The sequence below is a fragment of the Tachyglossus aculeatus genome, chromosome 2 (genome assembly GCF_015852505.1).
Source record: "Tachyglossus aculeatus isolate mTacAcu1 chromosome 2, mTacAcu1.pri, whole genome shotgun sequence".
Classification (NCBI taxonomy): Eukaryota; Metazoa; Chordata; class Mammalia; order Monotremata; family Tachyglossidae; genus Tachyglossus; species Tachyglossus aculeatus.
This window is the reverse complement of record NC_052067.1, coordinates 15,645,498-15,672,841: the sequence shown is the minus strand read 5'-3', so window position 1 is coordinate 15,672,841 and position 27,344 is coordinate 15,645,498. Positions and strand designations below refer to the sequence as shown.

General features: G+C 41.6%; 1 protein-coding gene across 5 annotated transcripts in view; it reads right to left on the bottom strand.

The window, feature by feature from the left end:
- Positions 1-2,225: 2,225 nt before the first annotated feature.
- MPP6 (membrane palmitoylated protein 6) overlaps positions 2,226-27,344 on the bottom strand; it is a 160,683-nt gene continuing 135,564 nt past the window's right edge. For 3 of the 5 annotated variants that reach the window (XM_038760398.1, XM_038760374.1, XM_038760381.1), the window contains exons 3-13: positions 22,861-23,013; positions 21,916-22,068; positions 18,965-19,192; positions 17,263-17,304; positions 14,652-14,783; positions 12,680-12,779; positions 12,119-12,187; positions 10,673-10,834; positions 7,957-8,159; positions 7,257-7,385; positions 2,226-3,548 (exon numbers count right to left, since the gene is read on the bottom strand). In XM_038760398.1, the coding sequence (XP_038616326.1) occupies positions 3,372-3,548; positions 7,257-7,385; positions 7,957-8,159; positions 10,673-10,834; positions 12,119-12,187; positions 12,680-12,779; positions 14,652-14,783; positions 17,263-17,304; positions 18,965-19,192; positions 21,916-22,068; positions 22,861-23,013 (1,548 nt within the window). In that variant the 3' untranslated portion in view covers positions 2,226-3,371. Of the gene's footprint in view, positions 3,549-3,781; positions 3,827-7,256; positions 7,386-7,956; positions 8,160-10,672; positions 10,835-12,118; positions 12,188-12,679; positions 12,780-14,651; positions 14,784-17,262; positions 17,305-18,964; positions 19,193-21,915; positions 22,069-22,860; positions 23,014-27,344 lie in introns of those variants that run through there. The other 2 variants (XM_038760407.1, XM_038760389.1) reach the window with 2 other exon arrangements.

Below are 27,344 nucleotides of genomic sequence, written 5' to 3'. Positions count from 1 at the left end.
TCTCTGTGCTTCAGTTATCTCATCTGTAAAATGGGGATTAAGGCTGTGAGCCCCACATGGGACAAGCTGATAAACTTGTATCTCCCCCAGCACATAGAACAGTGCTTGGCACATAGTAAGCACTTAACAAATGCCATTATTATTATTATTATTACTGGTTTTTCACCATTTTGGTATGCAAAACAGCAGTATTAACATCGGTGCCTAAAATAAAGCAGCTCTTAGACTCAGTTGCGGCACACGTGAACACCACACTAGTTATGGTCAAAACTTATTTTCTCCACAGTTTGAAAAAACACTTCTATTTTACAGAATGGGGATGAAAAAACTTTCCAAATACTTTCTATGCATTCGTCCCAGAGTATTTAAAACCATGAACTTACTAGTTAATGAAGTCGTCGTTAAAAAATGATTCATTCCTTATTTCTTTTCCAGAGAATAGATGGCAAATTCAATCAACAAAAGCATTGTTTTTCTTTCCAATTTCAGCAGCAGCACGCAGCAAAATCATTGCCCAAACTCCAGCCCCATTATCAGGTGTTCAGACTTGTGATCGCCACAAACAATTCTTCCTCCTCTAGATCTCTCAATGCCACCGCAAATTGCTCCGTCTTCTGCTAAACTTGCTTACAGCTCTCAGTTCTATCTGTTCATCGATGAGACGGAGGAGCCTGGTAATTCTGCTCACCTCTATGAAGTCTGTTTCAAGTTCATACTCATGATTTTTGTTCAGCAGGAAGACGCAGACTGCTGAGATATCGTACTGCTCCTCTGTGCCATCTACTTTTAAATGGACTTAAAGATTGCGGGGGTCCGTTATTCTGCCAGGGTGAAAGGTCCAACTTCAAATTGACCTTCACACCAGGATGGCAATTCAGGGTTTTGCGTCCCAGTTTATAGCACTGGGGCATCTGGAATAAACGAAAATGAACCATCGCTCCTATGTGTTAAGGAAAAACTAACAAGTCTACTCGGTAGACACAGTAGGTATTCAGTCATGTGTAACAAAACAAAAAAAATCCATAGACTGTTTTCTAGCACATCATACGACTGAGTGGCCCATACTTTCAACAATCATGTACACAATTTACTTCTACCAAGAATACGGAAATATTTTTGTGGATACAAACCTTCTGATGCGGCCACTGTTTCGAGGGAGCCCAATGAGGCGTAAGCGGCCTCAAAGCTCGTGAAAACGGTAAGTTCCTAGAGAGAGGGGTATAATAATGATGGCATTTATTAAGCGCTTACTATGTGCAAAGCATCTGGATGCCACGTAGAAATGACTGAGTCCACCCTGCTACCCTAAAGGAAACGAAGCACGGTAATGTAAAAGGTGACAGAGCAACTGCTGTGCAGCTCCTCCTATCCACGTTGCTGAGTGAAGGGAAGAAATATTGGTACAAGTCCACTTTGTCAAGTTTCTGATGGTGTTTAAAGACTGGGGCTCTCAGTTGTATTTCTGAATTATATTTTCTAAATAGTGGAATTTTAAAAATACATCATGATTTGGTTTTCATTTTCATAAGCAATAACTTTCCTTTTAGACCACAAAGTTATTATTTAAAACTCTCCAAACAGAGTTTGATTGTGGGCATGTGCCTCTTTAAAGCTCAAAGGAGCACAGGCCATCCAACTCCATAATTTCTCTTCACAAAAAGTACAATTGGACACCCAGTGTATTGGCATTTTGTAGGTCATACTTTGGCGTGGACAAACAATTGGGAAGCCTGGTGCCTATCAAATCACCACACAAATATTACCAAGACATGAAAACTACCCAAGTAGCTGATATCGATGCTTTTATGTGACAAGTTGGCAAAACATAAAACACATCTCTGGTCATTCCCTAACAATCCACATTATCCTGATAGTCATAATTTTTCTGGAACTTGAGAGTTGGGTTCCTTGCCCTCCAAGGGCCCACAGCTCGACCAACATTTAATGCAACCGCGAAACTGCTTCTTTTGATCCCGTATTATTCTGCAGCCAGAAGATGTGTGTGGTGAGAAGAATTATCCCCCATTAGTGCTCCAGTCAATACACGTAATGAAAACATGCATTATAGAAGAATTGACAGTATTGTCAGCAGAATTTACACTAACAAAAAGGCCCCAAGGGGCCACGGACCAATTTGAATCCAGGAATATGTACCATGTCAGTGAGCCTACAATTCTTTTTTTTCTCCAGTCACTGAACATAAAAAAATTGTTATATAACAGAAATGTATAAATAGCATCTATTTATATATAGCAATTTACAACTTTTAAATTTCACAAGCCATTATGGATCTCAGCACAACGAATAGCACAACTATCCCAACATTTCACATTTCTTACCACACTTTGATCATTCACAAATATTCCCAAATGGAAAAGATGAGCCACCTTTAATTTTTCACAGGAACTGAAGACATGGATGCAAAATACATAGGGTGAGCGTATCGTAGTAAAAAGCTTTATAAAGAAATGTTTCTTTAAGATCAATTTTTTACACATGAAAATGAATAACCCTGCTCTGAGTCTCGTTTCTCGGAGAGACCTGACATTCTAAGACATTCTCCATCCCCCGTGGCAACCCCAGCAGCAAAAGAACCTCACTGTAAGAAACAAAAAAGGTTGGTTCCCAATAAAACCACCTCTTAAGAGGGCAAGGTATTGCTTAGCACTTTTTTGTAGCTTTCCTCAAAAAATAAATAAATTTTTGGGAGTGGGAGGCCTACAGTGTATATCTGTGTAAATTAGAATCAACAGCCATATAAAAATCACGGAGATCGCCCTCCCCAAATTCAGCAAACAGTAAGTCGGTGATGTGATACAAAGGTGGCATGCTGGCCTTGACATCAAATATGAGAATTCTGCCCCCGTAAGAAATTAAATTAAGGTGACGAGTCGGGAATTAGTGTTTCTTCTGATAAAAATTACTGATAATTCAATAGTTGAACACTGAACCGAATGACAGTTGTACAAAATTTTTTCAAGTATCCATTATCACAGTGAAAATGTAAGACGCCAATGTAACTTCTCAAGTGAAGGATTTAAGAATTTCTTTGATGAAAAGAGACAAAGTTATTAAATCAAAACACAGAAAATGCTTCAACGCATTTCCTTATGTGACATGAATAGAAAGGTTATCTGTAAAAAGTTAGAAAAATTAAAATAAATTACATATTTAAGTACACTTTCCCTTCCACATTTTATATAAAAATTCAGACGTGTACTATTATTGGACTCAACAGAGTGAAAATGCCTGGGTGCAGCAGGTATTTTCCATCTCTGCCCAATTCTTCCCAATAGAAAGTTTTTTTTGTTTTTTTTTCCTCGCAGCTATGAACAAGTTTTGTGGATTACGGACCATATCTTGGTTATCTTTCAGTAAACCCAACTGATTGGGACCCACTGTGGTTCCAGTCTCAGTTTCTCGATGGCAGTCTGTAGCTTCTCAAAGGCCTTGTCTAGATTGTCATTGATGATGATCAAATCAAAATAGTGGTTGTATGCTCTTTGGATCCGTGCACTTTCGTCAACTGTTTTCTTCAAATCAGTGTCCTGTCCAAAAGCGCAGAAAGAAAGTGGGCCTTAAGATGTATCGCACAAGGTATTTGATGAATAGAATTCAGTGTTCATTAAAACCAACCCTTACCCTAAGGCAGGACATGCAATGAAAACAGGTTTAATGTTTCACTAAATGTAAACTCAATTTTACATTAGCTGTTCAGGTTTTAGATTCATGGCCCTGAAACTCTGCAAAAGAGTAGAACTTGAGATCACGGAGACCAGATGCATGTTTTTCTAGAACCCCTCTAAGAGGGTGGGCTCCTCCATGTCTGGAAAAGAAAACCACTTTGACTCACTTTATTTGGGGGGAAAACCGAGCCGAGTGGGTGTGCTGCAAAACTGGGATTCTGTGGGCATTTTTCTTTAAAAAGATGAATCAACCAGGCTTATTACTGCTGCTGGGGCACATGACTCGTACTAGCTAAACGCATCTAAGGAAGTGATGCTTCGTAAGAGGTTTCTGAAGTTGATGATTTAGTGGGGCAGAAGCCAGCTGGCCCCAGACTGGTCTGGATCTGCACCCATGATTTGATTTTTAAGTACATCTGCTGCGATAACCAATTTGACCCTAGAGATGAATACCCACAATCTACTTATACACAATCTCCCATATACAGGGAGAGGCTTCCTACCTTCTCGATGCAAGTTCAACATGGATTGCTCCTCATCCAATTGTTTTGGTTGCCATTTCATCCACCACTGACCAAATATGAACTCTACACATGTGGATTCCAGGTTATGCAAGTCTGTGTGTGTGTGCGCACAGTCGCACACACCCATATCAAAGGGAAGACAAGCACCACCATTTAGATGGGAACAAGATGCTCTTTAGGATGTGAGCAGGTGAAAATGCCTGAATAAAGGCAAACCCTTACAGGGCTGTTGGATTTGCTAAGCGACCGGTGGGGTTTTAGATCCTGCCCACTGCTAACAGAACCTTTGTAAAATTTCTGTTCTAAGAGTCACTCCAGTCATGACTGCCGCATACAAAACTGTCAGCTTACATCTCCCCAGCTGTGCCCTGCTATATCGTATCATCTGAGGTCATGCTGCACATTGTCTGCTCGCTAATTATCCTGGAGAAGTTTAAGACACGAAATATGGAGATTTTAGTCTAAATAAGTGAATCCATTGTGAAGATTCCAAGTGAAAACTGAAATTTCACCACATAGCTCAAAGGACACATACCAAAAACTGAACTTTTTAAATGGTATTTGTTAAGTGCTTACTATGTGCCAGGCACTGTACTAAGCGCTGGGGTAGATACAAACGAATCAGATTGGATACAGTCCATATCCTACATGGGGCTCACAGTCTTAATCCCCATTTTACAGATGGGGGAACTGAGGATCAGAGAAGTTTAGTGACTTGCTCAAGGTCACCCAGCAGGCAAGAGGTGGAGCCAGAATTAGAACCCAGGTCTTTCTGACTCCCAAGCCTGTTGTTCTCTATCCACTGGGCCAAGCTATTTCTCAGTGGGCACTTCTACACCTAATGCCCACTGCGAAAATGTACACAATACTCTAGGTGACTCAGATGCCAAAGTAGAGAGGGTAGAAGCTGCACATTTTTGTAATGTGCCTCATTGGGATGTTGGTCTTTGTTAAAAAGGGGAGGCAGGAGCCCTCTGTTCTGCTACTGGCCTGCTGTGTTTGTCATCTTGGGCAAATCACACTCTAATTTTACAGATTACAAAACTAAGGCATGGAAATGTAAAGATAGATTATAAGCCACGTGTGGAACAGCAACTGTGTTTGACCTGATATCCTTGTATCTGTCCTACTACGTAGCTATTGTAAATGCTTAATAAAGGTTGTAACTAACTGCTCTAGTCAATGTTTTGGACTGTTGGGTGGGGAGTGTATCGTTTGTTTGTTTGGAACTCCCCAAGAGCCCAGTACTATATGCATTGTAACCAGAGGATGTCCCATCAACCAGTGGTATCTACTGATAGCTTACTGTATGCAGAGCACTGTATTAAGCAACTGGGAAGCAACATGACCTAGTGGGTAGAGCAGGGATCTGGGAGCTAGAGGGTTTGGGTTCCTCACCTTGACTGCTGGGTGACCTCGGGCAAGTTACTAACATCTTTATGCCTCAATTTCCACAGCTGCAAAATGGGGGTTCAATACCTGTTCTCTCTTCCTACCTGACTGTGAGCCCCATGGGAGCCAAGGACTCTTGTCTGGACTGATTAACTTGTATCTACCCCAGTGCTTAGAACAGGGTTTGACCCATAGTAAGTGCTTAACAAATGCCATTAAAAAAAACCAGATTGGTAGGCACATTCCCTTCCCATAAGGAGTTTACAGTCTAGAGGGGAAGATAAACATTAATATAAATAAATGACAAGAGATATACGTAAGTACTGTGGGTGGGATGACTATCAAGTGCTTAAAGTGGACAGGTCCAAGTGCACAGGCGATTCAGAAGGGAAAGGGAATAGGGAAAATGAGGGCTTAGTAGGGGAAGGCCTCTTGGAGGAGAAGTGAGTTTAATATGGCTTTGAAGGTGGGAAGAGTGAAAGTCTGTCATATATTGAGGCGGGAGGAGTTCCAGGCCAGAGGAAGGAGGTGGACGAAAGGATTGGCCTTGAGATAGATGAGAACGAGGTGCCCTGAGTAAGCTGTTGTTGGAGAAGCAAAGTGGGAAGGCTGGTCTGAAGTAGGAAATCAGAAAAGTAAGGAAGACGGGGAAAAGCTCATTGACTGCTTTAGAGCCAAGGGTCAGGAGTTTCTGTTTGATATGGGGGTGAATGGGCAACCACTGGAGGGCTTGAAGGAGTGGGAAGCCAAGGACGGAAGCATTTTTTTAGACAAGTGATCCAGGCAGCAGAATGAAATATGCCCTAGAGTAGGGAGAGACAAGAGGCAGGTTTCTCGGGGAAGAGGCTGATGCAATAGTCAAGGTGCTTGGATCGGCATAGTAGCAATTTGGCTGGAGAGAAAACGGTGGATTTTGGTGATAGCATGAAGGTAGAACTGACAAGATTTGGTGACGGGTTGAATGAAATAGACGAGTCAAGGATAATGCCATGGTTACGGGATTCTTCGAGAGGGAGGATGGTGGTGTTGTCTACGGTGATGAGAAAGATGGGGAGGGTTGGGGGGAAGGTTTCAGTGGGAAGATGAGGAGTTCTGTTTTGGACATATTTAGTATAAGGTGCTGGTGGAACACCCAGAGAGAGATGTCCTGAAGGTAGGAGGAAATGTGAGGCTGAAGAGAAGGACTGAAGGTCAGGGCTGAAGAGATAATTTGGGAATCATTCATGTAGAGAGGATAGTTGAATATTTTTACCACTACTATAATGACTTCAATGAAAATATTCTCAATAACAGGAAGGTACAGGCTCAGAGAGACCATGAAACAGGCAGCACAACCGAAACCAGTGCTAGGGGCTGCAAAAATCAAATGCGACGGAGTAAGGGATGACCTGCATGTGTAATGTAGAAGGGACTTTATATGGATAAAACAATGCCACGCTCAAAAATACAAAGGATGTGCACATTTACACAGCCTGGGATGTTTCAGTTGTTTCTACTGCAGGTGCTTGCTTTCCATGATCAATCTAAAGCATGCAGTCCTAAAATATTACCTATTAATGCTTAGATGGACTTTAGGAAGATGCCATCCAAAAGAAAAATATTCCTTAGACCCAAGATGAAAATCAGGCCGCACCTTTCAAAAAGAATTGCTCACCGTTAGAAGCTTGGTGGTTATTCCAGCATCAACCACTGCCTTGTGCATGGCACGCAATGTCTCCAATTCCGGAGCAGCAATAAATACCACGTATGGCATAAACTCTGATGTTCTCAATACTTTTAGAGCCTGGAATCAAAAAGGGCTAGACTGAACCACATAATACAGTCCCAGAAACTTAAATCGGCAAAAAATGAAATGAATCGGACAAGTGCCTGAAAACGTAACACCGCCTGAACGTTTTCTTCTGTAAGAATTAGAACCCCCCGGGACTTTCCCTCGCCTAACCTGAAAAATACCCTTCTTGAGTTTTCCTGTCTAGACTAGTGACTATCCCCCTCATCCTTTGAAATTATCTGCCCTCTTCACAACAACCCACTGGTCTCTAGGTCAGAGATAGGATGAAAATCCCTATAATGTATTGGTGTCACTATTTACATCTGGAAACCCTAAAACTAGGCAAGGGAAAGATTAACCATTCCTTTAATCTCACTATCTGCATCCCTCCCAGGGCTCCATCAATTGAAAAGAAAGCAATTTAGCAGTTAACCAAAGCACTGAAATAAATCTTTATATTGCAAAGTGGTACCTGCCAGGCAAGGGAACAAACCACTAATAAAATTACCCAGGGCATCCCAAAGCTTCAGTAATTTTGAAATGAACTTTTAAACTCTGAAAAATGTTTATGGATAGCATTTACCTGTGGGTTTACATCAAGAATGCAGGTTCTTCCCGTCTGAACCACTTCAAGAATGGAGTCTATCTTAGTGCCATACAGGTTTCCTTCATACTCCCCATGTTCTAGGTACCTGCCGGCTTTTACATCTGTCTCCATTTCAGCTCGGGACACAAATTTATATGCCTGGCCATCTTTCTCATCTTCCCTTGGTTTCCGTGAAGTAACTAAATGGAATGGTTTTCACAAAAAACAAACAAGTATAAAGATTCTAAATGTGGATTGGAAAACAAAATCTCCCAGGCTAACCCTATCATTTTCCGACTAAAATGTATTTTAGATTCTAATGTTATTGATGCCCTTTTAAATATTGCCAGAAGCCTAGCATTTTGGTCTATGTACCAATTTGGAGAATATATTCTTGTCACCTTAAGAGAGTCCGAGTGATTGCCAAACGCATTTGTTCTAGAACAGGAGGGAAGCAAGACCGAGTGTGAGAGAGTGAGAACTCCCATAGTTGACATTTTAAAAATGGTCAGATGGGTTGAAATGAAGAAATGCAGTCAATCTCAGAAACTTTTAAGGGTTAACAATTTCAGAGCAGTCAAACCCCCAAAATGAGACCAAATCTTCAGGAAGGTTAAAAAAAATTTAACCATCTCCTTTAGTAATCCTATAATTACATCGAGCCGGACCCCTACATGTAACTTTCTGGCCTTGTTCCCAGACAGCATAGCAGAGACGGTCTTATATTTTACCCCTCATGGCTCTATAAAGCACTACAAATGTTGTCTTATTTCTTTCAGAGGCTGTGCTGGGCTTTCATTTTTGAAAGTGTGCTTCCCACGGCTTCTGTAATTATTACCAAAGAATATGGGCTAACACCCGAGGTGATTCCCAGCCCTCAAATACGTGCTCTGATCTGTCTCTCCGAAATTAATTTTAGAAATGCAGGTTTTTTTGGTTGAAATTTCATTCTTGCCCACATAGACATTCCGGAGCCCACAATCATTGTAACACACATTATTCCACCGCTTAATATAATGCGCGTGTGGGAACGCTTGCTGAGGATTGCCTACTTTTTGCGGTGACATCTTCCGATCGAGGAATCGGCTGCAGCATTCGTTCCAAGAATCCTGCAAAATAGCTGGCTAACGAGGATGATGAGGGTTGCAGTAGCCTGTGGCTCTGTGGCCCCATCACTCAGGATCAGCACTTGCTGTGCGCGTTTTTTTTTTTTAACGGTATTTGTTAAACGCATACGTGTCAAACACTGTCCTAAGCTCTGCGATAGATGCAAGTTAATTAGGATGGACACAGTCTCTGTCCCACATGCGGCTCACAGTCTAAAGTAGGGGGGGAGAACAGGTATCTCCATTTTACAGTTGAGGAAACTGAGGCACAGAGAAGTGACTGGCCCAAGGTCACACAAGTAATTGGTAGAGCCGGATTAGAACCCAGGTCCACCTGACTCACGGGCCTGTGTTCTTCCCATTAGGCCCAAGCTGATACTCACTTCAGCCGTTAACGACTTTACATGCCCTTGTCAACGTGCCGCACCTCTGCCTGTCTACTCGCTCATTACGCGTTCCAGCGGGACTATGACAGGCAGGGACGAGAAGGAGCAAGTAACGCTGCAAAAGCCACTGTCGCTAGAAGAAATCCCTTCATACGGGTTCTTAGGATTGAAGCTCCTCCATCATTCTTGACAGGAGACTCATCATCGTAACAGACATTCAGAAACCTACGCTTCGGCTGCATTTGTCTAAACATGCTGGGCCTTTATATTAATGGATTTAGCAATGGGGCAGACTTTAAGTTACCTACCAGGCAATGAGTTGAAAAGCACACAAAAGGAGGAATGGCATTCAGGTCAGACCAATGGTCCACTCAACCACGTATGCAAACTGCGTGGCCTAATGGACAGAGCCCGGGTTTGGGGGTCAAGAGGACCTGGGTTCTAATTCCGGCTCTGCCGTGTGACCTTGAGCGAGTCACTGCACTTCTCTGTTCCTCAGTTACCTCCTCTGTAAAATGGGGACTAAGATTGTGAGCCCCATGTGGGACAGGGACTGTGTCCAACCTAATTAGCTTGTATCTACCTCAGCGCTTAACAGTGCTTCATTCATTCTTTCAGACTGTGATATCTTTTAGACTGTGAGCCCACTGTTGGGTAGGGACTGTCTCTATATGTTGCCAAGTTGTACTTCCCAAGCGCTTAGTACAGTGCTCTGCACACAGTAAGCGCTCAATAAATACGATTGATGATGATTGATGATTCATTCAATCGTATTTATTGAGTGCTTACTGTGAGCAGAGCACTGTACTAAGCCCTTGGAAAGTACAATTCAAATACAAGGGCTTGACACATAGTAAGGGCTTAGCAAATACCATCATCATCATCATCATCATCATCAAAAGACAGGAATAGTGTGATGGTTATTCTCCCAGTGTCTACTCTCAGAGCAAAAGTTACACTTTCTGGCACTCCTAATGTTTCCTTAAAATAACTCACCGTGGACATTTGTCCATAACCACTGAAACCCTTCCATCTTCTAAATTCTCTAACTTTTCCCTCACACTATGCTAGGTCAGATCAGCTGGGACTGGGGACACAGAAGCAGCGAGGCCGTAGCTGTTTAAACATGGGTCGCGTCACTACGATTTCATTTTTTTTATTTTTAAAATTCTCTGTTTTCATTCTTGAACACCCACACCGGCGGAAGCGCTAACAACTTACATGGCACTGTAGTTCCAAACCTAGTGGGATTCAATACTATGAATCTGTTTTTCAAGCTTCTTCGACCCACACCCTGGGCCCCTATCAAAACTAATGTCTTTCGCTGAAAGGGAGGCATTTTGGCCACCTCCTCATATATCTGGATTTCATGGCGGTCAAATTCTAGAAAAAGAAAACGGAAAAAACGTCAAAATCGGTTCAATTTTTATCCATTTACAGTACACTACAGAAATAACTGTTGGAGTTGGTTGCTTTCTTGTCCAGTGTCATTAAACAGATATTAACTTCAGTGACATTCCTTCTTATTGCTTAGAGTTTTAAAACAATAATGTGAACAGCCTGGAAATAGAATTCTTTACAGGAAACTGAAATAAGTCACAAAAACTTTTCAAGTGTGTCTCTTCCTTTAATTATTTTTCTCTAAAGATTTTCCTTGACTTCTTGATGCAACAAGAATAACTTGTATTTGTTAAGTGTTTATTATTTGTTATTATTTGTTGTGTTTACTTGTACTTCCCAAGCGCTTAGTACAGTGCTCTGCACACAGTAAGCACTCAATAAATACGATTGATTGATTATTATGTACCAAGCACTGTACTAAGTGACGGGAGTAGATACAACATAAGCAGATTGGACACAATCTCTGTCCTATGAGTCTTGTTGTCTAAGGGGAAGGGAAAACAGTTACTTAATCCTCATTTTACAGATGAGGAAACTGAGGCACAGGGAAGTGACTTGCCCAAGTGCTGGAGCTGGACTTACAATGCAGCTTGCTCCTGACTCCCAGGCTCTTTCTTCTAGGACATGTTGCTTTTCTAGACATAGTTAATTTCAAATTATTACTCTGTTGCTTATTGCTACATGTGAACAATAAATTAAAAAAAATCTGCAAGCAGATTCATTCAATCGTATTTATTGAGCACTTACTGTTGGCAAAGCACTGTACTAAGTGCTTGGGAATGATTACTTCAGAATCACTCAGCTAATAGTACCAGGCTAATATTGGATTGTGCACGAGTTAGATTTGAAACTCTTCCAGGGTAGGGGGGACCCTGCCTTTTATTTCAAGAAACACCCTACTAAGCACCTAATTCAGTGATCTGCTTCAGTAAGAAGCAGCGTGGCTCAGTGGAAAGAGCCCGGGCTTGGGAGTGGGAGGTAGTGGGTTCGAATCCCAGCTCCGTCACTTGTCAGCTGTGTGACCTTGGGCAAGCCACTTCACTTCTCTGTGCCTCAGTTCCCTCATCTGTAAAATGGGGATTAAGACTGTAAGCCCCACGTGGGACCTGATCACCTTGTATCCCCCCCAGCGCTTAGAACAGTGCTTCGCACATAGCGCTTAACAAATACCATTATTATTATTATTATTATCTGCACACTATAGAAGATCAATAAATACTGACAAAAATTTCACTTAGACGGCTAACATATTAGAACATAAAATACCTGCATTTCGGGTTGTGAGGTACATCATCTTTTTCTTTTTTTTGCTGCTTATAGTCCCACAGAAGGGTCCTGAAGAAGACCAGGAACATAGTTCAACAATTAGACCATTATCACTGATGTGGCTTACTGGATCTAGACTGTGAGCCCACTGTTGGGCAGGGACTGTCTCTATATGTTGCCAACTTGTACTTCCCAAGCGCTTAGTACAGTGCTCTGCACACAGTAAGCGCTCAATAAATACGATTGATTGGATCCTTCTCTAATGTTTTAAATGCGTACACCTCACAATAAAGACTGCCATGTTAAAAAGAAAAATCGGATAATCAGATTTAAGCAGATTTAGACGGATAGTAGGCACTGGCCAATTTTCGCCTTTGTTTTAGCAATTCACCAGCACGTGGGGAAAGGGATCTTGTAACAGGAAACACAAAAACAGGCTGAAAATGTTGACTATGTAGAAGAACTCGGGGTTCTTGGATTTTTTGTGTGTGTGTCCGGGTGAAAAAGCAAAGCATGATGATCCCAAGGTATTACTTGCACCTTACTGATGGAACACTTCACCTGAATTGTCCCAGTCTCTTCTGACAAATGCCTTTCTCTTCTCTTCCAGGAACTGGCTTGGAATGAGACCAGCGCTTCCTCCCTCTTTCACATGGCTAGCCTGCAATCAAATTGAAGAATTTTAAAACTCAGCGACAGAAGCTCGAAGCTCTTTGCCAGTAATCAGGACAAATAGCAGCCTGTCAAAAACACAAGTGCTTTAGAAAGGGGATTTCCACGTCGCCACCAGTTAAAGCACCCAATCACTGCTTGGAGTGATGTATGAAAAGGTCTCTCAACTTTCAGTCGGACCTCGATAAAACACCTCCACGTTTTCAGTGAAGAATTTGGTCAGTCACAGAAAGATATGAAAAAAGGTTCATGCCATCCCTCAAAATTAAACCGCTAAGGCTTTCCTCTGAATCCCGATTCCTAACCTGGCCTTCTCTTATGTGTCATCGTGCTACAACCTAACCAAAATTGTTGCCTACGACCTTTCATCAACTCCCCTTCTCATTACCCACCCATCTTAAAACCCGCTGGGTGGCATTTTGGATCTTGGCTTCCTCAGACCTACCTTGAGGGTTTGCCCCATTGCTTCCCCCACATTTTCCTCCTGCAGGATCCTTCCTGGGAAGGAGAGGAGGCGTGAGGGAGGGACCGCTACTGCCATAGCCCTAGAATGGCATCAGAGCCCTGAGATAGGGGCCACAGAGCTCCGTTTCCACGGCACAGGAGATCCAACAGGTAGCAGACATTCAAAGAAGGAGGTTTCTAAATGGGTTGTAAGGTTATTTGTTGAGCAAATACTATGGGCAGAACACTAGTGGGGAGGTACAAGAAAATCAGATCCTGTCCCTGTCCTGCATGGGGCTCTCAGTTTAACAGAGAGGGATAATAAGTCCTATTTTACAGATGAGGAAACTGAGTCACAGAGAAATTGACTTGCCCCAGGTCACCCACCCAGCAAGCCCATAGCAGAGCTGGGACTAGAGCTCAGGACTCCTGTCTCCCGCTGATGCGCTCTTTCTACCAGTCCCTTGAAATCATCTCCCTCTCCATTTCCCCCCAAAGTAGGCTGGGGGTACTTCAGAGTCTGCAGAGGAAGCAGCATTTAAAGGGCTTGTGTCCAAACAAGCAGTTCCTTCAGAGATCTTATAGAGAACTGCCACATCACTACTGGTTGGACAGGAAATCCCAAGGAAGCCCTAAGGCTGGGTTAGAGTTCCTTCCACTCTACATGAGAACTGCCGAGTGGGTGCGAGACCAGGTTGAGGATAAAGGAAGCAATTTGGGGGTGTTTGGGTGCCAAGGCAGTTGTCCTGCTGGTCCACTTCTCCCTGGCCCTGCCTGGCAGATATTTAGGCAGAATTGCCTCATGGAAAGATGCCGAACACGAAGAAGACACGACATGTTACACTGAGAGAGTCGAACGGCAAGTGAAGCAGTGTGACACAGTGGTCAGAGCATGGGGCTGGGAATCAGAAGGACCTGGGTTCTAACCCAGCTCCTCTATTTGTCTATGTGACCTAGGGCAAGTCATTTAACTTCTTTGCGCCTTCATGTGTACACTTCATGTGTAAAATGGGAATTAAAACTGTGACCCCTACGTGGGATGGGGGACTATGCCCAACCCGATTAGCTTGCATTGACCCCAGCGCTTAGTACAGTGCCTGGTTGTACTCGCTCAACAAATACTTAACAAATACCAGGAGAAAATAAATATTATCATGTCAGCTCTTAGTGCAAGGAATGGTGGGCCCTGAGGCATGAGAGCCTCCCAGCCATCTCAGGATACCCGCCAGATCTTTGGTTTGCTGTGAGCAGCTGCTTCTAGAACCTTGTTCCTAATCATTTGCCCCGCGCATCACTGGCACGATGGAAGGAAGTAGAATGAATAAAAGTTCTCTCCTAAACACCTTATGGGACTAGATACAAAATGAAAAATACCAGAATTAATAAATTCTAATGAAATTTTGAGAGTTGCACATACCTGCCACCAATTGGAGTCTTCCCGGTTTACAATCTGAAGAATTTCCCCTTTAGAAAAGGTCAATCCTGCCTCTTTGCAGGGTATCAGGTTATCATTGTACGGATTATAATCGAAATGACACTTCACAAATACCTAAAAGACACGGCAAAGTGGAACACACTACAGTTGTACAAATCAGTGCCACTGTACTCCGAAAATTTTAGTCCAATTATTTAGTAGGTATTAACAGGGTGGTTAGTAATTTAGCTGGATATGCGCACATAAAGCTTTGCTAATGGTTACCACTTTGCCATCAGCAAGTAAAATGCAGTTGTTTGGAGAAGATTTAAAGAGCACTTTGGCTGATGGAGTACCACAGAGCCTGAAAGGAAGCTGCAACCCCACCGTTCTGTCAAAGGAATAGCTTCTGAAACCAAGTAAGCCATAAGAAGTGCCTTGGCGTCCCCTCTATCTACAATCCTTCCTCATTTTCTTCCTTCTTCTTGCGTGATTGCCAACCAGCGCTCAAAATTTTATTTTTCTATGCTGACTAATTCTGCACACCAATACATAAACTTGAAAGTGATTTTAAACACAGGGCCTCTGGAGATGGACAGAGCTGACCTTATGATTTACAAGGCCTGTGCCTCTCTCCTCCCCCTCCCCTGCTAGACATTACTTTACACTCAATAAATACGATTGACTGACACTGACTAAAATAATAACAATAATAATAACTGTGGTATTTAAGTGCTTACTACATGCCAGGGGACTGTACTAAGCACTGAGGCTGAGGCAAGCAAATCAGTTGGACACATCTCTGAATAATAACAATAATAATTGTGGTATTTGTTAAGTGCTTACTACATGCCAGGGGACTGTACTAAGCACTGAGGTTGAGACAGGCAAATCAGTTGGACACGTTCCTGTCCCACATGGGGCTTACAGTCTCAATCCCCATTTTACAGATGAGATAACTGAGGCACAGAGAAGGGAAGTGACTTGCCCAAAGTCACATAGCAAAGAAATGGTGACTCCCAAGCCTGTGCTCTCTTATGTCATGCTGCTTCTCTGAATCTTCTACTAATATACAAGGGAAATAAGGGGACATTGAAGGTTTTGAGAGATGTCTGATTCCCTTCTTCAGAAAAATAATTTTTTGGTAATTAATACAGTGCCTGGCACATAGTAGCGCTTAAATACCATTACAAACAATAATTGTAATTTTTCTACCCACAGATTTTTACTGGTCTAAATCATTGGGCAATGTCCTACCAAGACAATGTCAGTTTGCCTACGTAAGGACGACAGGAAAAGCACCACTGATTCAGGTCATTTGTGGAAAAAGTTCTTTGCAATTATGAAATCTAAAGGGAGTACTGAATTTCTTGGTTGAATGATTCAACCATTGATTATTTTCACACTGAAAATCTGAAAATGTAATCCCAAACCACATTTAAGAGAAACAGTAATGAAGTTCATCAGAACATTAGAAGCTCGTTTAAATTATATCGCTGGGTTCAAAGAAAATAAGACTCAATGAGTATTGGTCTGAGACATAATTTGTTCTTCAAAATTATTTCTACTTTTCAAATAGCCTCTATCAATCTTGGAAGTAATTACTAAAACCAACATTTTTACCTAATTCAAGTTTTTATATCCACACTTTCATTTCAATTTATTTTTTTCCCTGAATTGGTTTTGATGGCCAAAAGAGTCCAGGTCAAAATACTACCGACATTCACTGTTTTCTAGTTAAACTGCACTGAGTAGGTACCCCACAGGATAATTCATACCACAAAGTAGATTGTTTTACAGGATAATTCATACCACAAAGTAGATTGTATTGGTTGGGTTTTCTACACAGAGTAAATGGATCACATGATTGCTCAGTCCTCCACTTCACTTGACCTGTGCTAACCCAACAATTGGTTGGCATCTGGATAATTCCTGGCTAAAAAAAACTCATTTTAGTCTCAAAGACGAAAAGCCAAAGCCCTGTTTAGATGGAAAGCTCCCTTACTTCCTGAGATCCAGATAATTGGGGTGAAATTTAGTCCGAAAAAGTCTTAATAATGGTATGTGTAAACTACATACAAATTCAACTGGCTTCTTTCTTGAAGGCCTGCCAAAACCCTTTTTGCTTACTTCATCCCAGTTCTATTGGCATTATTTAGTTTTGATTAATTTTAATAAGACAGGACATAATCGATATCAGTGTTAGAATCAGTTACAAAAGGTAATTATCACTCCCTATGTCTAACCCTGAAAAAATATGAGTTGAAAATTCTCAAAAACATGAATATTTTCATATTACAATTAATTTGGTAACTCATAAAAATCCCTCTAAAGCTTATGCTAAAAAAGAAATCAAAAACAATGCTAAATTGGCCAGCACAAAATGGATTGTGCTATTAAATTTAAAATATTAATGCGGTAAATTGAAAAACCACTAAAAATAGCAGTCACCTCACATATATTTTCCTGGTATAAAAATCTTCAAAGTGTTTACATTTTTAAAAATTAATGAGTCGGTTAAATGTCGCAGTTCGGTACTCTTTTAATCTATTACACTTGGGGGTAGGAACACGGAAACGAAGTACCGGCGGGAGGGCCTGGGTGAACATCGTACCTGATAAACTTGTGCTGGAGGCGTCTCCATACTGATGCAACTCTAAAAATATATATTTTCCGATTATATAAAGAGACCAGGATTACCAATTAGAACAAAGCACAACTCCTGGCCCATGCTACTGCTCAATCCACCAATCAACTGTCTGCTCAACTGCAAGCGGGGGGTCACGGGGCCTAAAGATGGCCCACGGTGGTAGCAAGGGGCCAGAGGAGTGTGGAAAGGAGCAGAAGAGTGGACAGGGGGAAAGAGGGCTGGGGCTGCAGAATTCCAGCTCTTCTCTAGGAATCCTTCCCTCCCAAGAAAGCAGCATTCGATGGACAGACACGTGCCCCGAGTCGAATGGCACCCACCACCCAAAGACATTAATCTGGGCCTGTGGTGTCTTCCTTTCCGGCAGAGTAGAAAGAGATCAAACAACTGGCACTTATTCTAAGGTAAATTAAACATGCATCCCAAGGCTCTGACCTTTAAAAAGGAGACTAGGGCAGTGAGACTGAGGGATACTTTTTGACAGGTATTGGTACTGCTGTGCTTTCCCATTTAGGGCATTGTTTAGGTAAAAAAAAAAAAATTTTGCTTCAAAGTTACAAAACCTATCTGGGTATCTGGGTGACTTTCTAAATGCACTTCTCAAAGTTATTTAGGCATCTTTGTTACATGACACAGTCACAGGGGCAACTGCTCAAGATGTAGAATTTTTTTTCCAGAAAAGTAATTAGGGAGCAGGCTATCAATCTGGTGTGCTTTCCTTTGAGAGAAATATGGAAACATTACAGATGCATGGTCTGCAAAGAATCATTGTTGCCAACTTGTACTTCCCAAGCGCTTAGTACAGTGCTCTGCACACAGTAAGCGCTCAATAAATACGATTGATGATGATTACTACTCTCCCTCCCTTTCCTTCATTAGATGACTGGGACAAATATTTGGAAAGGTCTGAAGATTATCAGTGAGAAAGAAAACGCTTTTCCCCATCCTGTGCCTACCTTCAGGTTTCTCTCCGATAGAGATGGCCACCCTGAAGTCACTAGCCTGGGGCGCTGGGCTGAGTTTGAATTTCAGAGAGCTAGGAAAAGGGAGAGGATTCAAGGTTGCCCATCCCTTTACGACAGGGGCTCACTGGAAAGTGAAGGGACCTTCCAGTTCCTCAGATGGGGAAGTGAATGTTTTTACATCAAAATCTAAAATACTTTCCTGGTCCCAGGCTTGTTGGGCCTGGCCTGAATCCTGAGTTTTCTGGTTCTCAAAATAGCCTGCTGCCAATAGCTGGTAAAGTAGCTATGGGATTAGGCTTATCTCCAAGGAGCTTATGTAGGATTGGCAGCTCTGGGCGTGGATGAATGGGATCCGCTGAATGGGTTTCCTTTCCATTGGGAAAGAAAGGGCGTGTTTCAGAAAAAAATCCATGAAGTGATGACATAAAGTTTATGGTGAGGGCATGGGGCGATTGGGAGTGTGGCAGGAACTGGGGGAAGGGGGAGAGGATTGACAAAAAAGGGGCAGAAGCTCATTAGAGCAATGTCTTTCTAGCTTCGTTAAAGTACCTCAAAAATATCTTACAAAATTTTTGCTCCTTAACCATTTAAAAAAAAAAAACCCACCCCGGGGAAATTCCCTCAAAGTTTCACTTTATTACTCATTTTACTTAAGTATAGCCACCGACGGTCTACCAAATGATTTAATGAGTGAAATTACTCACCTGCTGAGGGATAATGGTATCTCTATAGCTTGGGAGAATTTTCAGTGTGACGCTGCCACTGATACTTTTCAGTAGTTCCTGTAATTCCTTTGGATTGTTTCCAACTTCATGGCCATTGACTTCCTTAATGATATCTCCCACATGAAGAAGACCTTGTCGATCTATCATTCCTCCATGAAGAATTCGGGCAATTACCAGATCGTTATTTTCAACCCTAAACGTAACACCCTAAAGGAAACATGGAATTACATCATTGGTGCATTAGATAATATTTACCGTGGCAGTCATGCCATTTAAACTTAATTGATGATAATGTTCAGATGTATCTTCATCAACAAGACAGAGCACTGGAATAGACTTAGCTCATCTTTGTCTTGTTCTATGAAGAGGCCCAAGACCTCAGACTCCTAAATAGAGCACGGGCCTGGGCCTCAATTCTAATCCCAGCTCCACCACATATCTGCTGTGTGACCTTGGGCAACTCACTTAACTTCTCTGGGCCTCAGTTATCTCATCTGTAAAATGGGGATTAACAGTGTGAGCCCCATGGGGGACAGAGTCTGTGTCCAACCTGATTAATTTATATCTACCCCAGCACTTAGAACAGTGCTTGGCACATAGTAAGCTCTTAACAAGTACCACTGTTATCATTATTATTATGACTGGAGAATTAGTCCTTGCATTACGCTAAATTTTTAAGCTTAACCCAAGCCCAAAAGGCACTGGAAATTTCACGTCTAATTTACGATGGCAAATTGTTTAAACCTTGCCAGCAGTAGATCTGATATTATAAAGTAACTTCAGTCCCTTTCATCTGCTGTTCTCCATCCTACTTTTGGTCTACTCTCCTCTCTACTGCAGAATGGGGAGTGTCCAGAACCAGTCCCCCACTTCTGACAAAAGCTTGCAATTGTGCCACTGTCACCAAGGAAGGAGTTCAGCTCAGCAGGAGAGAAAGATCATTCAAAGAGAAGGGCTTTCCAACCTGAATATATTTTAAAGCTCCATTTCAGGCCCTTTCTTTCTCTTGGTAAATAGGAACTAGTCTGGGAGACACCGATAATAATAATGATGATGGCGAGAATGGTAATTGTCGTATTTGTAAGCGCTTACAATGTGTCAATGTAGATAGACGATAATCGGGTCCCAAGTGGGTCTCACGGGGCAAGTAAGAGAGATAACTGGAATTGAAACCCCGTTTTGTAGATGAGGACCCTAAGTTAAGTGATTTGTCCGAGGGTCCCACATCAGACAAGTGGCAGAGTCAGGATTAGAACCCAGGTCCTCTGATTTCCTAGGACTGTGTTCTTTCCACTAGTCCACGCTGCTTCTAAGGTCATCAACTCATGAAGCCATTTTGGGCTTGGCTCTACAAGGCTGATTCAAAACCACACAGGACTTTTCTATAAAGAAGCAACATCTTACGGTAGACAAAAATATGAAGCAGCAGCAACCTACTCTAGCCCCTGCAGAAAATCCTTCTGAGCAGATTTATCCTCCCCTAAACCCAGATTAGAGCAGAGCCCTGACTGTTTCCCCACACCTTGGGGGCTATACCTAAGACACAGGGTGGGAGGAGAGAAACACTTTCTTGATTAATTTTGGTATCTTCTATCTGGGAACAAATGATGGCTAAGGAAGCTGAGCTTACTGGAAAAGAAAACAACAAAAAATACCGACTTGGGGAAAATTCTTAGCAGGTGCTGGCAATAGTAAGCCTACACACAACGCGACAGAATTACGGGCACAGGAACCGCTGGGACGGGAGGACTCTGGGAAGAGAAGGAGGCAAGGAGCCAGGGAGTTGGGGCATCTTTTAAATCATTTTTACTGAATATCCACTTGCTGCAAAGCAAGGGACTATGCTGTTTGAGGAAAACAAAATACAAAACAAGATTTGGTTTCTCCCCTAAAATGTTTCCAGCTTAATGGGGGTAAGTGGGACAGGATTTACCCAAATAACACAAAAGCCAAAAATCTTTCCACAACAAAAAGATATAAGTGCAACCAGCAGACACATATGTATGCAATTTATATTTGTAAATCCGGGCTGGGATGCCACCATCGATTGAATAATAATTTGAATAATTGGGGAAGCAGCATGGCCTAGTGGAAAGACCTTCCAACTCCACCACTTGCCTGCTGTGTGCCTTTGGGCAAGTCACTTGGCTTCTCGTGCCTCATTCTCCCCAACTGTAAAATAATTAAATACCTGTCTCCTCCCTCCACCCCTGCCTGTAGACTGTGAGCTTCACACGGGACCGGGACTGTGACTGATCTGTTATATTGTATCTAGCCCTTAGTACAGTGCTTGGAAAACAGTAAGTGCTTTACAATACAATTATTATTATTATTAGTGTTACTAATAATAACAACACTTTGACATCAAATCTCATTTTAGTCTTAAAGCAGCGTTGGAAGGGCCGAGACAGGTACTATTATCCCTGTTATACAGAGAGGAATCTGAGAAACTCAGAAGTTACACAGACACTTTTAATACGGGGTAACAGCTGAACCACCTAAGTGGCCAATTCATCCTGCAGTCCCCAAGACACATAACTTCAGGTGGAACAGGGGTAAGAAACCAGGAGCTTCAGAGACCTGTCGTGATGCTGATTTCAAACATCCAGAAATCTCTTAAGTACTATGCATAGATTTATCCTGCTGTGGACCATGGCAAGGGCAGAGCAGACCACCCATCTCTCTCTCGAATTTCTGCCACTCTCGGCACATTTCTATTAGCGTCTATTTCGGCTGAACTACGCCTCCCACTTCCCATAGGAAAAGGAAACTTGGGAAAGGAGTCTGAGGTTTGGCAAAGAATTTATTTTCACACCAACATAACAGAAAGATAGGGAGGGTCCAACCATTCGATCCCCAACGCATCTCAAATATTTTCTTGTCAGTTCAGAGTTAAGATAAATATAACTAAATTCTATTAACCTACTCACCAATGGCTCTCCCGCTCTTTTGTGAATACCAAGAATGCGAATGGCATCCACTGGAACTATCTGGTTGTTCACTGAAGAATTATTCATTTCTGGGCTGGAAGGAGGGGAATCATAACATTTTGATGCCACAATGTCATGGGCCTCTAGGAGGGACTGTCAAGAGTGAAAAAAACATTGCTGCCATTAATGTTTCTTTGTAAAGAATCAAAGGATTCACATTTCACAACTGAAAGTTTATTAGTCTAGCACACCACCGGACAATTTAATATTACTTGTTGACAAGACCACCACATCATCAAATTGACCATCTGTTTTTCTCCAAAGCATCTTTTCACTCCACCTTTTAGATATAACTTTGTTGGAGAACTTGGGAACGTTCTTTCAATGTGTATCTGTCTAGACAGAACATGATGCAATGTCAGAGAGGCCATCTGGGCATACGCAACTGATAGCCAAGGTACACACAGTATTACATTCCTTTTCCTCAGTGCAGGGGTTCTGCAAAAACATAACGCCCACATACTTTAGGAGAACAAAGTTCTCACCTAGAGTCTTAGTGGCATGGTGCTTTTGAAAGTAATTGCATTATTAAGGTTTCCTTTTTTAATGTGGCAACTGAACATGGACCCCGTGAAGTTCTTAGTAACTCAGTCTGAGTGAACCTCAAGGTGTGTGGGCTAAATATTTTCCCAGAGTAATTCTTATTTTTACCTACTCTTAATTTTGTAAAAGTTCCCTTTGGGAATTAACCGCAACTCAAAGGTGATTATTTTGAGCACAGACAAAAGTAAAATCCTCAAGGGTGGTTCATTTACATCAGTTGGCATAAAAACTTCGACACTAAAAAAGCCAATTCATTTGGAATACATTATCTGAGGTTTCAACAAACACTTGAATTTTTTTTTAAAAAAATGGAAGGACACTACTCTGGTGGAAAAAGGATACCTGAAAATGAGGCTCTTTGAGAATTCCGACCAATTCTGCGACACTTTCATCCACATCTGCCAAAGGACTGATATCTTCTAGAATTTCATTCACTAGCTCCAGGTTGTTGTCACTGACTGCTTCCAATTTAGAATCTTCCAGTCTCTCATGAGCCTAAAACAGATGTATATTCGTAATGCAAGCAGTAGCAACACCATTTTATTCATTTAGATCCATGATTAATTTTCCTTCTTGGCTGAATCTTTCATAAAGAATTGTAAAAGCCATTATTATCTTTGATGTTTGATTCAGAGATTAAACTTAATCCTGCTATAAAAAAATTGATTCAGACTTTGCAAGAATAATTTATAAAGGAAAAGGATTCAGCTCATATTCCTGGGCAGATTAAAAAAAACAAAACACCGCAAACACAAAAAAAGGGCATAAAATTTCACAGCCCAAGCTACATAATATATGGTTAAACTGTGGAATAGTTACCAATAGAGGGAAGCTCTTTTCAAAAAATATCTACAATAATAATAATAATAATAATTAAGTGCCAACCACTGTAGTAAGGACTGGGCTAAGCAAAATATAAGCAGATCGGACACAGTCCCTGTCCAACAGGGATCCAAGTTCACAGTCCAAATGAGAAGAACAGGTATTTCATTCCCATTTTACAGTTGAGGAAAATTACGCAGAAAATTAAATGACTTGTCCAAGGTCAAGCAGCAAGCACTGGTAGAGCCAGGATTAGAAGAACTCCGATCCTGACTCCTGAGACCATCACTTATCTTCTCCATACCTCAGTTTCCTCTGTAAAAAGGGGATGAAATATACCTGTTTTCCCTCCCCCTGGCACGGATTGTGTCTGATCTGATCATACTGTATCTACCCCAGCACCTAGCATAGTGCTCAGCAGATACGTACCTCACACATATAGTAGTTATTATTACTATTATTACTAATAATTCATCCAGCAGGTGGAAAATAAATGGGATTCATTATTACAAGAGGTTATATAAATATAAAATACCAATATTTAGAAGGAGAAGAGGAGGGAGAGAGAGAGGGAGAGAGAGCGAGCGAGAGAGAGAGAGAGAGAGGGAGAGAGAGAGAGAGAGAGAGAGAGAGAGAGAGAGAGAAGTTGAGGCTGTTAAAGACTGAGGAAGCATTTAATAGGTTCACGGGCAATAGGTTATTAAAAAGAAATTGTTGTGGATATTAAATGGTATATCTCTATCAACGGGGATGGATGCTAAGAAGGGGGAATCATCACACCATTCCACTAAACGTTCATTGATTCTACTTTTGGTGCTAGACTGTAAGTTCTTTGAGGGCAGAGGTCACGTACACCAATTCTATTGCACTCTCAAAAGCTAAGGGCAGCGCTCTGCACATAGTGGGTGCTCAATAAATATTATTGATTTATTTTTGAATACAATACTGAGCTAGATGGATAGACTGATTCAGTATGGCATGGCAGCAACCAATTTCTCCTTCCCCTCTCCTATCCACTCTCTCCCCTTTTTGCAGCTCACTTGGAAATGGTAGCACAATACCATTCTCCTCTTCCCCCAAACAAAACTGCCTAGGAAAATCCTGGGCCCTATAATTCACCTGACATGATTTTAAGGAAAATATTACAAAGCAAATATACACAGAAAACCAAAAATGATCCTCTCATCAATATCAGCTTTGCCCAGTGGAAAGAGCTCGGGTCTTTGCCACTTGTCTGCTGGGTGACCTTGGGCAAGTCACTTTAACTTCTCTTTGCCTTAGTTCCCTCATCTGCCCAATGGAGATTCAATACCTGTTCTCCCGCTTAAATTGTGGGCCCATGTGGGACCTGATTATCTCACATCTATCCCAGCACTTAGTACAGTGCTTGGCATTATCAATAATAATAAATGAAAGCATGCAATTGGGAGCCATTTTCACCCTAACTATTTTTCTCTAGATGTAGACCAAATAGTTCCAATCAATCAATGGTATTTACTGATCACATACTATTTGGGAGAGGACAATAAAACAGAGTTGGTAGACACATTCTCTGCCCACAAGGAGCTTTCTGTCTGGAAGATATTAAGATATTAAGGATATTAACCAAGAAAATATCTGCTTCAGAACAATCAGCAAGTGGTAATAAACTAATTGTGATATGGCTCCACCACATAACAGAATTACCAAGAAACATTTCAATCAATGACACTGACAGAGTGAGCTTACTGTGTGCGGAGCACTGTACTAAGAGCTTGGGAGAGTATAATATAAAAGAGTTGGTAGACACATTCTCTGCCCACAGTGAACACAAGTAATGAGCACAAAATACCTAGGATCCCATGCTGGATGAGATAACATCAACTAATATAGGAAAAATTAAGAATAACTTCATAATGCAACACATAATTATGTGGTTCTTACTTTTCAATACACCCATAAATGCACCCACAAATTAAAAAGCAGTAACAAAGACTTTACTACAATCTGACTCTTGCAGAACGTGTTAAATGCAATTGCCCCCATGACACTTGGCTTTTCAAAAGCACAATAACCATATTATAGCAGAAATGACTGCACACTAAAAAGATATGATCTGTGCACAAAAGATCTGAAGGATCACTTTCCAACTTTTGCATGTCATCTCCTGTTGATTCAGTCCAGAATAATTACAGCAGGGAAAAAAAAACAGCTTAATATCTTGGATAGAATCTGACTTTTTTTTTTTGCTGGCATGTAATTTGGATATCTTTTTATGTGATTTAGGAAAGTCCAGTGAAAGCTTTGCGCATTTGGAAGACAAATTACTGTAGTTTTGAAAATCTCCAAATTTCCCTTTCATCTTCCCATCAATATTATTGTTTTTGTTCTTTCCCTTGCAGACCAAATGTGCTTCTGCTCAATGTATATGCTAAACTGTTGGGCCAGTGCCTGGGCACATTCAGCATTTCACTATAAACAGCATACACAGCTTCTCCCCAAAATACTTAACTTTCTCATTCATTTCTACTTAGGGAATAAAGCTCATCATAAACTTTTGCTAATTTCAAATGCATAACTATAACATAAAAATAATGCAGTATAATCAAGATCTTAAATCACCATTCTAAATTACATATGGTTATATTTTAATGCTCTTAACCTAGATTTTCTCAATCGTTTGCAGATCCAGGTGCATTTGATTTGTCCATTCACAAAAAGTTGTCATCCTGCCTCTTTTTTGTCTTTCAGTGGATCAGCTTTATCATCTCTCGGTTTTCTCAACTTTTCTTCACTTCTGGGGCTGCACACCTTTCTGATCATCTTTAGAAATCATTTTAAAGATCATCTTTCTGAGCAACCTCTCTCTTTTACTCCTTTCAGCTTTCATATGTACTTTTTTTCACCATCATTCAGCATCCCTCCCAGATCCTAATATCTAACTTGGTGATATTTTCACTCATTCCTTATTTTGCCGATGAGATTACTTGCATAAAAAAGACAATTAATCATTGTCCATTCCCCTGCTGGAACCATATTCAATCTTCAGTGTGCACAATTCTCCCAAAACACTTATTTGCCAAATTGGCACTTCTTGACTTCTCAGCTCTTTAATTCAGCATTCTTGGGCAGTAACTAATTTTCCTTTTGATTGGAACATCTGGTGATCAGAGCAAGTGCATATGATACTCTGACATATAGCCAAATTTCTGGAAAAGATATTTTCAACTCCATCAAGACATAATTAATCTGCTACTGGGCTATATCATCTGAATTTTTCCACATTCGCTTAAGTCATTAGTCTTTTTGGTTTCTTGTACTCTAGAAGTATATTAGTCTCAGCAGAAGCAAGCAATCAGGTTCATTGTTCAATCTGCTCTGGACTGTGAACACCTCTAGACTATAAGCTCCTGGTGGGCAGGGGCTATGTCTGTCAATATATCACTCAACGGTATTTGAGTTCTTACTGTGTGCAGAGCACTGTATTAAGCACTTGGGAAACTACTATACAACAGTACTATCCAACCTTGGCTTCACAGACTCCGTCCTCTCCTGGTTCTCCTCTTATCTCTTCAGCCGTTCAGTCTCAGTCTCCTTTGCGGGCTCCTCTTCCCCCTCCCATCCCCTCACTGTAGGGGTTTCTCAAGGGTCAGTTCTCGGTCCCCTTCTGTTCTCTATCTACACTCACTCCCTTGATGAACTCATTTGCTCCCATGGCTTCAACTATCATCTCTACGCTGATGACACCCAAATCTACATCTCTGCCCCTGCTCTCTCTCCCTCCCTTCAGGCTCGTGTCCCCTCCTGCCTTCAGGACATCTCCATCTGGATGTCTGCCCGCCATCTAAAACTCAGTATGTCCAAGACTGAACTCCTTATCTTCCCTCCCAAACCCTGCCCTCTCCCTGACTTTCCTGTCACTGTAGACGGCACTACCATCCTTCCCGTCTCACAAGCCTGCAACCCTGGTGTCATCCTCGAATCTGCTCTCTCATTCACCCCTTACATCCAATCCGTCACCAAAA